Source organism: Zosterops lateralis, assembly GCF_965231275.1.
Source record: "Zosterops lateralis genome assembly, chromosome: 3".
NCBI lineage: Eukaryota > Metazoa > Chordata > Aves > Passeriformes > Zosteropidae > Zosterops > Zosterops lateralis.
In genome coordinates, this window is record NC_139764.1 from 11,363,501 (window position 1) to 11,380,692 (window position 17,192).

Here is a 17,192-nt window from a genome sequence, read left to right on the forward strand (position 1 = left end):
GTGCCTGCTCCAGCAGAGCTTACGTGCTCCATGGACCCACTTCTGGGAACAGCCTGTCCACAGGACAAGACAGTCAGCTCTGAGAGAAGTGGCTCTCTACAGCAGAAGAAATCCATTGCATGATCTCATGGGGTCTTGCCTCTCAGATGCTTTCTTGTCTTGAAGTGAAAATACTTTTGTATATACACTATTCTCATTTTCAGAGGAGGACTGCAAAAGGACACCTAAGTTTGTGCTTGAGGGGAACAATCGATTTTGTTCAATTTTCTTGTGTTTTGCTTCTGAAATAGCCAGCTCAATAAAAATGTAAAAAAAAATTAAAAAGAAAGAAAGAAAAAAAAAACTGTGTCCTCTGTCCTTAGTCCTTGACTTCAGAGGCAGCAGCATCTTCCAGAGAGCTTCTGTTAATTTAGGAGCCTGTCCTTTCAGCTCCTTTGCTAGGGCTCCACATTTATCTATGCTGCACAGCAATTATACTGATTTAGGCTGTGCAGTTTCACATTCCACATTTTCTGCCTGGAGGGTATTTTTGAAGCAAATCTTTGTCTTTCAGGGAGATATTAGTCTGCCTTTTGTTACTGTGCCTCCTCCTTTATGTCTCCCTGTTCTTCTGCTTCAGAGTAACTGGTGGACTGTCCCAAGCACTGCCCTGACAGCCCTGTCCTGGAGTTACTTGCATTCTCCACATGCTTTCTTGAGCCCCTTTGGAGCCAAGAGCCCTCCAGTGAAGGGCTGATCCTCCTTGGAGAAGAAATGGAGCAGGTGTGGAGAGCTGCTGCTCCCCACCCTCCAATCCCCTATGTATTTTTACTCGAAGTTTTTCATCCTCTAGCAAGAAACAGAAAATACTCAAGTGCTGGTTGTTGCTGCTCCCCTGCCATGGCTACTTTGGCCCCTGTGCCTTCTTGGCCCTGGCCTCCCTAGGGGTGTCAGCAGGTAGGGAGGAGCTGGTCCCATTTCCCTGTCCCCAACTGGAGGTTGTCTTTTCTGGATGCCACAGGAGGTACGTAGATCCTCTGAGCCTGGCAAAGCAGCACAGCTACAGCAACCCGTGGCCCCACATGGCCCCGCTGCCGTCACTTCCCAGGGCCCCTGGCCCTCCCTCCCCAGCCCTGTGCAATGCTAATTAAAAAGTCACAAAGTCTGCATCGCCTCCTTCCAAGTGCACAGTCCTGGTTTCTGCATGGGCACGCGAGGATGTGACCCGAAGATTATATAATTAGAAGGCTTTTGTTATGCTTGCCTTTCAAATCAGTGATTAGCATATGACAGTCCCATCCTGGGAAACCAATCCACTATTGCTCTCCTCTCTCTCTCCTTTCCTGCACAGTCCTAATTCCCAACTCCAGCTACTGCCAGCGCTGAAGGATCTTCAGCCAGCCTGGGGTAAGTTTAAAATGTACTTGGCTTGGGATGAAGAGTGGGGTTAATTATGCCATTTTACATATTATTGGGAAAAGCTAGAGCCATAACTACTTTTATTGTGTGTGCAGCTCATAAAATGATATTTAAAGTGTTTTGCATCTTCAGTGCCCACAGTTATTTTCAGCTGATTTCTTCTAAGATTCTGAATGGAGATCTAGCTTCTTACTGTGCTGGACAATCTTGTTAGGCTGCACTTATAGTGAGGTCTCCAAAATAGTTTTAAAAGAGCTTTTTTTTCCTCTCACCATTAGCTAAATTGAAGTATCATGCTGAATTGATTTATTTGGATGACAACTGCATTAGCGTTAGTTGGAGACAAAGTGCAAGAGTGATGAGAGTAAATAATTGATTTTTTGTTCTCTTTAGAGGACTGGGGGTTGTTCTCCAAGTGAGATATTTAAAACAGCCAGCAATCTCAGCCAGCAGCATTGAGACAGTCACCAGAAGATCCCAAGCATTTACTTAGGAAAACTGTGGATGCTTAACAACTGAAGCAGCAAAAGTGCACGTGGATTCCCCTGCACTGTTACCCATGTCATGATTTCAGAAGCAGAATGGGACAGGAAGCCAGACAAATAGTAACTGTTGTGCTCCAAGACTAGGCTGTGAATGCTTTACTGACCTGTTTGCATGCTGAAGCTTGGTGTAGCTCCCTCAGTCTTTCTGATCTGTGATCCTCTGCACAGCTGATTCTCTCCCCAGGTTGTGCCATTCCATGTGGGGGGAGCACTGGGAGGGAGAACATGATCACACAGATGCAGTTCAGGCTGCAGGACCTGCCTCCCCTCCCTGCACTGTGCTTGGCTTCGTGCAGGAACCCCATTCCTGTGCTGCCTCAGGGGCACAACTCACTGGGACCACATCCATCCCTCATCCATCCATCCCTCCTTTCTCCCTCGGGGATCTCATGGCCCAGGCTCTGCTAACAGGCTGGCTGCTGTGCTGGGCAGGAGGGGCTGCAGTGCCAGCTGCTTGTGCAAGGCACCAGGGCAGGATTCTTTGCTGCTCACCAGTGGCCAGCAGCAATCACTGACAGCAGAGGTGCTTTGGGTTCCAGCAGATTTGGCTGCTGGAGGGGAGACAGAAACAAAAGGGGAAAATACATGCTTTTTCCATCATGGAGGAATCTGGTGGCTTTGACACCTTCAAATTGTTCTCTGGGCTTTGCTCTGGAGATATTATTCTGACTAGGTGAGAGCTGTAGCAATGTAAATGAGTTTTAGTGCTCAGCTCTGAAATAACAAGCCCATCTGTGCCATTTCTTGTCCTAAAGCAGGGGGCCTGGGTTGGAATGGCTCCATGGGACTGGGTACTGAGCCTGGCCAGTGGGGAGCTTGCAGAGGAACAATAACATCTCCTCACTGATGAGGGAACTACCCTGTGGTGGGCTGGCATGTCAGGCTAACCTTGGATTTGCCTGGTAGTGGTTTAGGAAAGGAGTTCATGGAGGGCTTGCATTTGCTGCTGATGTGCACATGGATTCCTGTATGTGCATACAGGGAGGGGTTTGCTCAGGACTGAGACAAAAACACGAAGGGGAGAATCCTCTCCACCTTTTAACTGCCCTCAAGGGAGCTGTAAAGAGTCCAGAATCTTCCCAGAGGTGCACAGTGAAAGGCAGTGGGTACAAGCTGCAGCTAAGGGAAACCCCAGCTGGGTGTAAGGAAAAATATTCTTCTTCAGGGTACTGGAGGGCCCAGAGTGGCTGTGAAGACTCCAGTGTGGGAAATATCCAGACTTGAGCTGGACAGAGTCCTGAGGGAGTTTGACATTACTCTTGATTTGAGCAGGAAGTTGAACTAAAGCCATATGAGGGCTCCTACTCACCTGAACTCTGCTGTGAGTTTAGGACTTGTCCACTGCCAGCAGAGGCATGATTTGACCCTGTCCAGGGTCTTAGGGCCAAATACCAATCCTATTTTCCAACCTATTTTTGCACCCTTTAGGCACAAGCCAGACACTGTTCAGGCAGCTCAGGCTCCCTGAAATCCTGGTCCCTAGTGAGGACAGTGTTAACAGCTTCCCACCCACAGCTGGGGGGAACAGAGGACAAACCTTCACTCCAAACCAGGGCAAGGCTCATGTTCTGTTCCAGTGATGAGGAAGGACTGATTACTTTTTCTTCTTATATTCAGCAGCAATTCAGAAGAACCAGGGAGAGGCGAGTACAGCACTGAGCCCTAAGTGCTGGAAAGTCACCAAAGTTAATGCAATTATTTAATGTAACAAAGAACCAAGGGATAACTCAGGAAACTGCAGATAGAGGACACACAAAGACAGTTACTCTGGTAAAACAGGTAAGATTTTCTGGACCCACTTAACCAAGGTCAACCTACTTTGCAGTGCAGCCAGATAGCAAAACTCCTGGTTAGCCTGGAGCAGGAGGGGATGGAGGCATCCCCGGTGTCCCAGTTTCAAAGACTCACTCCTGAGCTCTGCAGAGGACACAGACTGTGCTTAAGCATGTCTTTAATAGAACAGGCAAAAATATGCTAAAAAGAAATTAATTAATTTCCAGCAAAATGCTGTTTTCTCTGTTTTCAGTGAAAACAGGGGAGGTTCATGTTTCTTTCATGTCTGTTTTGTCTTTCCTACTTATTCCTCTTCCCCCAGCATTGCAAAAGCAATTCTGAATTTTAAAACCAGTTCACTCTTAAGCATGCCAGTCCTAGGTCAACAGCCAATAACAAAAGTCTCAGGAATTTTCTATGGTAGTGACTAATTTAAATTGGGAGCAAGGTTTTAACAACTTTGCTACTGAAGCTGAATTTATAAGTCCGTTTTGCTCAGAGACACACACTTAAATACTTTGTCCTCAAACTTCTAGAGATTTAGCTACTTTAAAAATTACATTCTCTGGAATACCTAATGAAGGAAAAAGATTTTTTTTTTTTCCTGGAGAGGGCTGGAGGACAGAGCATAGAGTGAGAGGCTGAGTGAGTTGTCCAGCTTGGGGAAAGGAAAGCTGGCAGTTCTACAGCCACCTGCAACTACTTCATAAGGTTTGCAGTCCAGACAGCCAGGCTTTTCTCACAGACACATTGAAAGGACAAATGGCCATGGGCACAAACTCCTACATAAGAAACCTTGATTTGCCATAAGGAAAAAATTCTTCCTCATGGGAGCAGTGTAGCCCTGGTATTCAGGCACAGAAAAGTTGAGAATTCTCTAACCTGGGACATGCTTAGACCTTGACTAGGCCTGAGCAACCTTGACTCTGGCCCTGAGCAACCTGGTCTAGCTTTGGGGTTAGCCCTGCTTTGAGTCAGATAGCTCCAGAGATCTCTGCCCATCTGCCAATCACTCTGTAATGATTCTAAGAGTCTTCAGAACAAAAAAATAACTGTTATACTATCAGCTGATCAAAACCAGATGCAACAAACTCTAAGATTTATCTCACTGTAGAAGCTTTCCCAGCCTATTTGTACAAAACCCACTTCCAAGGTCCCTCCACCTTTGCTCAGGTTTTCCACACACCTCACCAAGGGATCCTCTGTCCTGAGAAGCCAGTGGATCTTCTTGCCAAGTGATCTTGTAAACAGCTCTGTTACAATAACTTTATCTTTTCATTAACTCTCAGTCTTAAGATGATACTTAACCCCAAGTCTCTCCAGCGCTGTGCTGGAAGCCTTTCAGTCTACACCATCCCCTCCAGCAAGAGGCCAGCTAGGGATTCTGTGGCACTGATAGTGCCACCACCCTCCTCTCCTGGGAATTCCACACTCAGAAGCTCTCAGGTTTAGTGTGTGGGCCCCAAAGCTACACTGCTGACTGCACCAGAAGCACCTGCTTCTGCTCTGATTCCAGTAGCCACACAGGACTCTTGCATATTTTTCAGTTCTCCCATCTATTTAATGCCTTTCTCTGTGCCTAATTCCCTGAACACAGCACCCCAGACTTCTCTGAAGCACCTTGGCAGAGCTCTGCCAGCAGAGCTCTGTGCCACAATTAGGAGGTTATTCTAGAGTCCTAAATCATATCTGATTTCCTAGTAAGGCTGGACAAAAAGCAGACTTGAATCAAACCTTAGGAAGAGGAAGTGTGGATGTGGGGCAGGGCTCATGTTGATAAGAGAAGTGTGAGCTGGTACAATCCATTTTTCTATGTCTCTGCCCATGTCATTAATCAGACATCAGGGTCCTAATCCCAACACGAGGTGAGTGATGAGGTGCTTTACCACAGGATTGGCATGGGCACAACATCATGTCCCTGGTTCCCACAGAGGCCACACCTCTGCACATCCACATGCCCCACAGCACTCCTGTGTCTCCCAGGCAGAGAGGCAATGGACACAGAAAGCAGGTAAAGCAGTACAAGTGCCTCCTAAAGTGCTGGCAGAATTGTGCAGCAGCACTCTGAAGGCAGTGTTTCTGTGTCCCAAACACAGGGCTGAAGCACATTTTGGGTGACTGGTTGCATAGCAAAAAGGTGGCTCTTTAATGCAGGACACCCGTGCAAGATGTTCATGTGCTGTTCTAACTAGAGATACTTTGATTCAGTTCCTACAGGAAGTATCCTGCTGAGAAAACAGTCTCTGTGGGATTACATAGAACCTTTTGGTCACCTGTCCACAGAAGCACAAATGGCCTTGGGCTGGGAGGGAAGTGTTTGTACCAGCATCCACTTTCTGAAGGCATTATGAATGCAAACAGATCAACATGATGCTTCATTCTCTCTCCAATCCCTCCTCCTTTCTCTGTTGTCTGAACTTCGAGCAGCTCTGCTCCATAAACCCTTTCTGCATCTTTCTGCACTCAGGGTTCAGATCAGCTGACCCACCCCAGGGCTCACATGTGGGCAGCTCTAAGCCATGGGATGTTCCCAGTGACCAGCCAGAACCCTCCAGAGTGAGGACAGGAGTCCCTGCGAGGACCACACCCCATAGCAGCCATGGACACAAACAAACACGAAGGTAAAGCATCCTCTTCTTTCACTTCTTGCCTGTATGAAAGACAGCAAGAGAGAAATGTGCTCTGATAGGACCTGATTGCTGGCCACCAGCCAGGCCCCTGAGAGCACCTCTCAGCCATGGCAGCTGTGGGCAAATGCTCAGTACTTTCAGTTTCTTAGAAATATCCAGGAGTTGATGTTTTTATCTCTTATTTTAGAACCACTTCCCTCTCCTTTCTGGAAAATACTCCTGTGGCATATGTAATGTCCAATGTGGAAAGTCATTCCTTTTCTTGCCTCGTGCCCCACTTCTGCCGTAGGATGTAGAGAGACTTCTGACTGTCCAAAGCTGTGTTTTACATGAGGGTGCTGTGATGAGGATCTGCTTTTCTCCCCTATGTGCTTTGTAGAGAGGGGTTCTTGTTTGTATCAGTGCCACAACCCAGATATCTGCACCAATCCCAATCTTGCAAGCACCATATCCAGGCCACATTTCTTGCATGCAATCAGTCCTTGCTAAGGTTGGCTGCATCCTAGAAAGTCTGCAAAGCTCAAATCCAGGTTTTTAGTGGTTACTGACTTCTTTCAGAGGAATGCAGTACTTGCTTTCCACCCCAAACCCCTTCCATTGTGCTTTGCCTTGCCACCTCAGAGGCACTGTGTCCATATGGTGAGGAACTCTTGGAACTATGAGCAGGGGGAGCAACTCTAGGAGTGTCCACAGCTGTCAGCTCAGGAGAGAGACTGGACCACCTCTTTCCCTCTTAAAAGATTCTTGGTGGTGCCAGTATTCATGGCATAGTTAACAGGAAAGTTAATTCCTCTATCATCATTATTATTATTATCATTATTCTAATTTGATGAAATTAGGTCTGTGTACCTAGGCCCTTACACTACAGCAGGCTGAAAAGGAAATTAACTCCGGGATTTTTTCCAATTAATTGGTATGCCCTCATGGGCTGCAGAAACACTGCAGAAATTGGGAGATAACCACAAAGTCCCTTGTTTCCCACAGTGAGACTGTGAGGAGCCTCCTCTGCTTCAGCTCTTTGCAGTGACTTTATAGAAATTATCTGGGTTTTGACTGGGTATATTCAGAGAGTGCTCATGGCAAAGGTGGGAGGTAAAGTCACAGCAGCAGTGATCCTCTCCCCAGTTCCAGTCTTGCTCAGGAGCAGTTCCTCACTTTTGGTATATCCAAGGACATTACAGACAGATCCACAATCAAATCTACATGAAAGATCCCTACAGATTTCTGCAGGACATGGGTCAGGCCCTCTGTGTTATGTATCAGAATGAAAAACACCCAAAGAAAGTTTAAGAAGGCTCTTCCCTGCTGTGCTGTGCTTCTACCTGACACCTCCAGTCCTCAGAGTTCAGCATTCAATGCACTCACCCATGTTGTAAAAACAGCATCTCCTTGTCCTCCTAGCACCTGGTTTGTGTTGTAGTATTAGTTCAGAAGCATGTCCTCTTGCTCTCTTTGAGGTAGTCCTTACTATCCCACAGCAAGAGGCCAACAGGACAGGCATGGGCCTCAGTTTCTGTGATGCAGGAGAGTCACAGCCTCAGCTCCAGGCATCATGATAAAGCTTCAGGCCAAAGGTTGGTTCCTAATTCATGTGGTTGCAGAGAAAATCTGGAAAAAAAAGAACCAGAAAGGCCAAAGCTGAAGATGAAAACAACCTGTAATCTAAAAGTTGAAATTTAGGACTTGGTGCAGGCTGGCTGATGAGTTCTGACCCCAAACAACTGGCAGTTTGGAGTCACAGTTACTTCTCCCAAACAGCCTGCTGCTTCTTGTTTTCCCTGGGAGGAAGCATAAGAGGATATTCCCCAGAGGGTCATTGTCTGACCCAGGCACTCATCCCCACAGCTGAGAGCCACTAGCATAGGCAGGAAATGGCACATGGGCAGAGAGGAGCACACAGCTCTCTGCCTCTCTCTTCTGCAAGTCATTGGGGAATTAGTTCAGGCTCCTCTGAATCAGGACAAATCCTAGAGACCAGAACAGGGCCATTTCATAGATGTCCTTGCTGGTAACCCACATTCCCCCTCAGGGGTAACGAAATCAGAATGGAGCTATGCCTTGTATAGCTCTGAGTTCCAGGCTTCAATTTCCTCTGGCTGACTGTGCAGAGTCTGCCCTGTGTGCATTTCCAGCCTCTGCAGGACTGAATTTCTGTGCTCTGAAAGGCCCAGGTTGGAAAAGCACCAAGCATCTGCAGCCAGCATGGAAAGAAGGAGCTTGGCCTCCTCTGGAGCTGGGCATGGTCTGTAATTCAACAGCAGAGATGAGTGAGGCAAGTCCTTGGAGGCAAGAGAAAAGCCAGCTCGTGAAGCGGCATTCCCAAGGGGAGCAATCCAGATGAGGAACAGAGCAGCAGGGTGTTTTCTGGGAGTGACATCCAGCCAGGGAGCCTGATGGAGGGCCATGGGACTGCAATTGCCTCAAAGTGCAATAGCAGCACAGCCAGCTGTGATTTCTGCTGGCCAGCTGAACGTTTCTGCACAAGACCTTGGACTACATGACCTTAAAAAGGTCCCTTCCAACTCAAATGATTCCCTGATTTGAGGATTAGTGCCTAGAGATAATGTCTCTGCAGTGTCCAAAATGCTTCTGCAAAATAGATAGAATCTCCTCCATCAGTTAAGTCTGTTTCAGCAATGTGAAGTTGTACAAGATCAAGTGGGATCACCATACCACAAACCCTCTGGATGAGGAAACCAATGAAAAGGTGTAATTTTGGGAGGTTACTGCTTGGACTGCATTGTGACAAAATATCACTTAAAATATACAGAGAAGGTATTTTGCCTTTTGTGGAGATAATAGAAATATGTAGAGAAATAGTAGAGGATAAAATTGACTGTTTCAGTAGAGAAACAGATCAGTAATGCTTTAGGACAAAAAACCCTGTTACCTAAGGCTGGTACACAGAACTAAACTTCACAGGGAGCATTTCTGTCCTATTTGAACACAGAAGCTTTCTCATTTCCTTTCATGGATCAACCCTGGCCAGACACAGGAGAGCAAATTTAACAGTGAATTTAACATCAGAATTTAGGTGAGTCATTCCTATTTTATAATTGCAGTTTATTTTACAAACTATATGGTATTCAGACCTCCTAAAGTGAGACTCGAGTCCTTTAAAACTGATTTGTTCCTCAAGAGGGATTTCAAACCTTCTGCTCCAGTTATTTATAGCAGCCATTATAAGTCATTTTAATTGACTGAAGTTCTTTATTCCCACAGGAGGGACTGAAAGTGTGCCTGTGAGTACCCCTGCAACACAGATTTCCCAGGTAAAGATGAGCAAAACGCCCTAAATAACTCCAAGGCTTTAAAGAGTTGCTAATATATAAACAGTAGTTAAAAAGCTAAATTAGGTTGAAGGAAAAATGTAGGCATTTACAAGGAACATGGCAACCAAAATGTGCACACTGCATGAATAAATATCACATATCTTGGGCCTCATCTTAAAACACCTTTCAGTAAAATGTCTCTGCTCATAACAGTTGTATTTAGACAAGTAATTTGTGAGCTCAGCTAATTAAGCAACTGACATCATTAGCACCAATTAGAGAATGTCAATTCATCAATTCACCGGGCTGGGGGGAGATTTCATGACTGAGCTTTGATGAGCTTTCAGCAAACCTGATGAACAGTCCCAGGAGCAAGGATCTGGTTGACTGACATGGGGTGTCTTAAGCAGCAGGGGCCAAGTCTTCTGTGGGGCTTTGGGTTATCCTGGCAGCCTCCCAGCTCCTCAGACCATGGGGTGCTCTTGCCTGATAATCCAGAGCAGCCAGTGTCGAGTCTTTTTGCATGTCTTGTTCTGGCCTCCCAGCCAGAAGCTGGGAAACCCTGGTGATCAGTTCCTCCTGAGCTCTGTGCCCTGTCTTTGGGCTAACATTTTTGCTGCAATTGGACACCACAGATGCTCTAAGGCTGTCTGTTGCCACAGCCCAGGGAGTATCTGTCCTGTAAAATGCAGTTTCAGCCTTTCCAGAGTGATGTTTCCTATGCATTTCCAGTCTGCAGGAAATGTGACAGAGTTATAAGCACTTTAATCCCTGGTCTGGTTCAATATGGAACCATAATCTGAGAGAGGAAACATACCCCTGAGGTGGAAATCCAGACTATTTGAGACCTCCTTTTGTCACCATTGCAACACTGATGTCCCTAATTTCTTGGAAGTGCACCATGGCAAGTGGAGAAGGCAGAGCTTCTCATGAGCTATCCAGCACTTCTGTCATCTCATCCTCTTTCCCCATCCACACAGCTCCAGGGGCCCAGCACACTGGATCCAACATGCTCGTGGGACCATGTGCTGGAAAAACCACACACATATGTTGCTTTGCAGCTGACATGTGTGTACCTTCATGAATCCCTAAACGTCAGTCACCAGCTGGCTCTTCCCTTCTGCTTCATCAAACAATGCAGTTACCCAAAAGGACTGCACAGATTGGAACAAGGGCTGATGACCCTTTAAGTACCTTCATTGTTCTCTTCTGTCCTTACTCTGCTGCTCTGACTGCATCCCTACCATCCTTGCCTAGGAATATACATGCTGGATATACTCCTAGGACCAGCTTCTTTACCACAGTAAATCACTGCAGCTCTGCTGCTTTCCTGCTGTGAGGCACTGCAAGCCTTCCTAATGCTTGGCTGTAGGAGTGCTGCCCCTCAGTACAGGAGCTGGTAGCTGTTCTAAAAATTACTTGTTTCCTGGTAAAAGTATGCATCATGCAACTCAGAAAAATCAGATCCAGGGCTTGTGTCAAATGCTGGACCTTGTGCCAGATTGGTTTCAAGCAGTGTCCTCAGGCAGCCCTCTTTTGAGAGACACAATGTCTATTTACTTCTTCAGACCAGCCCCAAAGGATGTGCAAAGTGGTGGGCAGTAGATAAGCTGGGGGAAGCACCACAGACAGTATCCCTTCATGGCCACAGAAGGTTTTGCTCTTTTCAAGGATATATTTATAATAGCAGAATTGTTCTGTGCTGTATTTCTTTATCATGAGCCTGTTTTCTATTGGTTTGGACAGGCTCAAGGTCCCAGACAGCAGGTCCTGTTCTAGTGTACAGACTTAGGAAGGACTTAGGGGGAAAACCTGTGGGGACACAGCTACTCAGAGAGCCAAGGGCTCCCTCTCATCCTTTTAATGGGAGCCAGGACAGTGACCCAGCTCACCAGGGCTCTGCTGCCCTCTTTCCATCCCACTCCCTCCTTCCATAAACCATCCCCATCTGCTGTCCACAGCCATCATCCCTGGGCTGCCTCAAAGCCTGAACAAAGCTTTGGGCTGCAAGGACAGTCGTTATCTTTTACAAATATCTCAAATTGCTGGCACTCACCAAGACACAGGGGGGAGACTCTGCAGTTTTGCTGCCTCGAATCCAGGAAGCAGCATCAGTCCTGTGCACCCTTTGTGAACAGCATGGTTTTTCCACACAGAGCTGAAAAATAACAGGGCAGCAGGTGAAACAGGAGTCATGGGGGCCAAGAAAGACATAAACTACTACAGACACATGGCACTGGATGTCTCACTGCTTTGCTTTGTCAGGTTTGAGGGCCACACTCCAAAGGCAGATGGGTGCTGAAATCTGTACCTGGTGCTAAATTATTTAGATGCCTAAATGCTTCTTTTGAACAGTTCTTGGACAGGTTTGAAGGACTCCCTATGACTGTGCAGATTAATTTATCCTTTAGGCATTAGTTCAATTTAAGTTATTGTTTCTTAAATTCCACAACTTAAGTGTTAAATTCCATCTCCCATGTTAAATTTACTCCCATGAATAAATGAGCCAGGGCAACACATTACAGTTTAACTATTGCTGTATTACAAAATTTGTCTTTTTTGGTATGTGTTACACTTAGAAACTTTACAAACACAGAGTTGACTTTGCAGAGGGTCACAAACCTGTGAAGTACCTCCCTGGTCATGTAGGCATAGGCCATTCCTGTCACTTGGGCAAGACATGGGCAGGGCCTGATACTTCAATGGTTTTCATCTAACAGCTTATGGGATTTAAAGGATGGTTTTCTACAGCTTGGTTTTAGAAATGAGCTCAAAGCTAAAATCCATAGCTACACCATGCTTGGCAAGAGTTTAAAGATAACATGCTGTTCCTGTGCCACTTCACTTGATTTTGGATCAACTCTGCATCCAATGCAACAAGAATGTATTTCCTCTCTATGCTAACCCTGACCTGCCCAGGGTTTCAGCACTTCTTGTTCCATCATACAAGCTCTGGGGCTGGTTGGTGTTTCTGGCTGCATTCATCCCTCAAGCAGCAACACAAGGGTGCATTTCAGAGTCTAAAACAGCCACTGCAAGCTGCATGGGGCTGAGGAAGATATAGGGGGCAGGACAGATTCAGGCTGGGCTCTGGAGCACTGAGATGGACACAAAGAAACTAAGCTAGCACTGTCACCACAAAAAGCAGAAATTGGCCAACAGTGAATCCCAAAATAACAGGTCAGTGTCTGCTCTTAAATGCAGCAGAGGATATTTTGTCCAGCCCCTAATCCAAATCTTTCCTTTTGCTGGCTGACCTCTGCTTTCATAGAGTGTTTCAGTGCACATGGACACCAAAGTCTCTGCAGTGGTCCATTTTTGCTGATGCCTTGCAGTTTCTTACTGTGAAACCTCAAGATCAGCAATGATTCCCATCCCTATACCATCCAAAGAATCTGTGTAGTTTACCCCCTTTCTGGAAGCATCTGAGGAGGAGATGGCCAGGCCTGTGGGCAGAAACATTTCATTTTTGGCTTATTCTCCCCATACCATGTTACCTCCAGGGCCAGCTCCTGGACTGCTTCACTGCTAGCAAGACTTGGGGCTGTGATATCTCCATCCTGAAGCAGATCTCTAAAATGGATAGCATAGGTTAGAAAAGAATAGCATATTCCAGTTGGAAGGGACACATCTAGCAAATGAGCCCTTTTCACTTGGAGGGCAGTGTGTGATGCAGGCTGGCACACAGACTGTGCCTTGGCCACATCAGCTCCAGGGGGAAGTGTGTCAAGCACCTGTGAGCAGGGATGGGAATATGAACATTTTCCACAGTCACAGTACTTTATAACCCTCCCTCCCCCTTCTCCAGGCACATAAGTTAGGTGTCTGATGATGTTGAGATATCAGAAGCAGTGTGGTCACTGTCTGCCCCAAGCAGCCCCTGTAACCCTTCAGGCTACATTCACAGCTCACAGGGTGACACTGTGGCCAGGAGGGTTGGGGGAGAGGGTTGAGCCAAGGAGTCTGGAGCTCCAGCTGCCTTGGGGACTCAGGGTCGTCATCCTGAGGGACGATGTCCTCAGCCTCCTGCTCCCCTCTGCACTGTCGCAGTGCCTGTGGCTGCTGTCAGTGCCCTCCTCGTGCCCAGGCAGGCTGGCAGTGTGTGTGCAGGCAGGCCAGAACGGGGCTGTGGGTGACTCTGGGGTAGGAGGGGGACGATGGCAGACTCCCTCTGTGCAGACACGGCCAGTGCTGAGCAGAGGAGCTGGTGCCATTGCTCCGAGGTATCGGAAGCCATCTCTGCTCCATTTGCAGGACCCAAGCGCCTGAGCTCCCGGGGTGGCTCTCCGCTTACCACCAGTGCTCCCGTTGTGGACTCAGTTTATAACCTGATGTTAGGCCGAATTTCTGTGGTAAAGGTAAAATCCTCTGTGCCGAAGCGCCTTGGGCCGCGACCTCGCTGTGGGCTTTGTGCAGGCCTCGCTCACAGTGCTGGGGGCAGTGCAGGGGCACTCCCTGCTCAGCCCCCTGCCAGCTGCTGACCCCCCTCACTGCCCACCTCCACCTGCCTTGTCTGCTTGCTCTGCCAGCCTGGCTTGGCCCAGTCCATCTCCTGCTTCACCCAGCTATCACTGGCTGCCTCCAGCTTAGGTGGTGAGCTCTTCCAGCAGCACCAGGGCCTCTAGGGACAGAAAATAGAGAAAGTAGGCACAGTGTCACTGTATGCCAGGGGAAAACCTCCTGTTCCCTCCCCAGCACACATCAGAGCTGCCTCCTTCCGTGGAAAGGGCCTGTGGCAAAGGACAGAGCTTCTCCACAGCCCTTGGAGAGTGAGAGGTTAGACATGTGTGGGGAGAGCACCAGCCCCACGAGCACATGTGGGAGGAGGACTTGCTCAAAAGCAGACATATTCTTGATTGCTCAGCTGCTTTGGAGATTATTAATCTGGCTGCTGTTACTGCAGCAGAACCTTCTTGGCAAGTTTCAGGCTGTCCTCTCCTATTACAGGCTGACAGGCTGCAAACTGCCAGGGAGCCTGGAAAAACTCAAAAAAGTTTTAAGAAAAAGTCTAAAAATGGGGCACATTGATTGCCCAAGACAAACACCTCCTACTCTGTACTGAGGCTGCAGCAGGGGCCAAACCTCTCCCCATATTTCCCAGCAATGAAAGGAGGAGCAGAAAGAGGACAGCACCTTACAGGACGGGTTCCACCCAGCCTTTGTGACCCTCGGGAACACAAACACCTGAGCCTGGGAGGAGGGACTGAAGCCACCGTGTGTGTGGTTGCTGTAGTTGCAGGCACTGGCCTCTGAGCTGAAGGCAGGTTTCACAGAAGCAATGCAGGAGCTGTCACGGATCCAGCATGGAGAGTATGCCCTGGAGGAGAAGGTCAAGAGCTGCCGCTGTGCCATGGAAGAGAAGGTGGCTGAGATGAAGAATTCCCTCAACACGTTCAAGGTAGGAGTGTGACCTGTGGGGAGGCTGCACACATTCCTTGTGTTGCAGAGGGAAGCATTTGCCTTCATCAATATTTCCTGTTTGCAAGGAAAAGGAGCAGGCAATTGTTTTGGATACACTGGGGTACTTCCTTTGGCTTTGGGTCTCCCCTGACTGCTCCAACTCAAAAGTAACCCATGCTCTGACCTATTTACCCTTCTTGTCTGGCCATGAGAGTGCTGAGAGTTACCTGGGCACCAGCACCTTTGCTCTGGGCTGCACATGCCATGGGTTTATGGCTGTTCACAGGCTACTGCTGGGCCACTGGCCTACATCTCTCCCTGGATCAGGTCTCCTGCATTTCCTGCAGGAACCAAAAACCACTGGGGAGTAGCAAATTAACACAAAACCCTAAAGCCTTTTGAAGTGGCATTTCCACATGGCTGGAAGGAAGTGCTGCCTGGTTTGATCTGGCCCAAGAGGATAAAGACAAAGGGCTGGAGACACAGCCTAGCAAGAAGGCTTGATGTACACTTTTGACCAGCCACTGTCTGTCTCCATGCAGAAAGTAAATGACGAGGCAGGCAGAGGAACTCTTTTATTGTTTTTATTGCAAATTTTCCCCATGGGGTTTTGCTGAGTCAATAATACCTTGTGAAGTTAAAGAGGGCTGCTTATTGCAAAAGGCCATTACTAACCCTGTGACAGGGAGACAGATGGCACCAGGCAAAAGGAGCCCTTGGTGCCAGACAAGCAAGGGAGACAACAAAAAGGGCAAAGGCATGTGGGTGAGATCTCAGAGCAACCAGACACAGGGTTACCCAGGACATTGTCATAGGGGAAAAGGGGATTTAAAATGCACATACAAAGAATTATGCAAGGAACAGAAGGGGCAAAGGCTGATCTCCCTCTGCCTCATGCCCATGTTGGTTATTCAAACACCGAGCTCCCAGTGCAGCCACCTCCTTGCTTGGGGAAAATCCTTTGGTTTACATGAAACTCTTGAGTATTTCTCCTCAATCCTGCTGCTCACATTCATGAAACCTGCAGGAACTTCAGGCATCAGAGCTCTACATCTGAGTAAAGCTTGGCTGAAACTGACTGAGGGAGGATATGGAGGGTGTCATTTCCTTAGGAAACCAGGCTAAAAGGGCAGATCCACGGCCTGATTGGCAAAAGCTTACACATGGGAGTGCTCACACTGGGATCTGAACCAAGTGAAACCTGTGAATGCACATTCTGGAAAAGTGAAGAGGGAAATGTGCTCTCAAATGCCATTCAGAGCAGGAATCCTCCCAGTGCTTTCAGCTGATAGTAGATGAAGCCCTGAGTCTCATCTCCCACTAGTACCTTCATCATGTGGCACCACAAACTGGCTTGGGTGAGGTGCCTGTAGAATTAAGGATCACCACGTTGTGCCTGGCTCGTGTGACACATCCTGGACTTGCAAAGGAAGTGTCTGATCACAGAGCCACTCCCCACAGCACCCTGAAGTGCCTTTGGTGCACACCAGCCAGCATGCAGAGCTGTGCCACCTGAGGTTGATGGGCACCCTGCCAATGCTGTGCTTTTTTTGCCTGTTCCTCAGGAGGAGCTCAGCGATGCAAAGTCAATGATTGAAGAAATCAGTGCCAAACAGGAGGAAATGCAACAGAAAATCGAGCAGCTGCAGCAAGAGAAGCGTCGAGAATCACGGAAAATGAAAGCTAAGTAAGGGCCCAAACTTAAGGCTGCTGAAAATGCTAATTAGCAGTGCTGTCCATTTTGTTCCTTTCTGTAGAGCATAATTTCTTAATTTTTTGCCTGGCTGGACATGTGTATCAACTCTGTTTATGATGAGAAATGCTTCAGTTCACCCCAGGATTTTAGACACACACCCCACAGAGCAAAGACAGAAGAAAAATCCTAACACCTCACTGTGATTCCAACAGCAAAACAATCCCCAGCTGCTCCCTGGAGGACTAGGGCCTGGTGGAACAGACACACACTAAAGACATGCTGAGGCTGTTGAAAGGCAGAAGCCTCCACTATCCAGACATTGCACACATTGCAATTTCCCCGTCCAACCTTGCAGGACTCAGTGGGCTCCTGATGGTGCAGCCATGCTCTGCTTTCCTGTCACCAGCCTTTTCTCCTCTGAGCAGAGTCAGAGAATTTTTGCACACTGCTGGGCCACACTGATGCTGTGATGAGGCAG

General features: G+C 47.7%; 1 protein-coding gene across 6 annotated transcripts in view; it reads left to right on the top strand.

The window, feature by feature from the left end:
• The first annotated feature begins 1,156 nt into the window (after positions 1-1,156).
• The window catches only part of ARHGEF33 (Rho guanine nucleotide exchange factor 33), a 30,172-nt gene continuing 14,136 nt past the window's right edge, over positions 1,157-17,192 (top strand). For 4 of the 6 annotated variants that reach the window (XM_083857065.1, XM_083857067.1, XM_083857069.1 and 1 more), the window contains exons 1-5: positions 1,157-1,386; positions 6,184-6,337; positions 9,569-9,618; positions 14,852-15,016; positions 16,584-16,705. In XM_083857065.1, the coding sequence (XP_083713191.1) occupies positions 6,316-6,337; positions 9,569-9,618; positions 14,852-15,016; positions 16,584-16,705 (359 nt within the window). In that variant the 5' untranslated portion in view covers positions 1,157-1,386; positions 6,184-6,315. Of the gene's footprint in view, positions 1,387-3,560; positions 3,723-6,183; positions 6,338-9,568; positions 9,619-13,872; positions 13,977-14,851; positions 15,017-16,583; positions 16,706-17,192 lie in introns of those variants that run through there. The other 2 variants (XM_083857066.1, XM_083857068.1) reach the window with 2 other exon arrangements.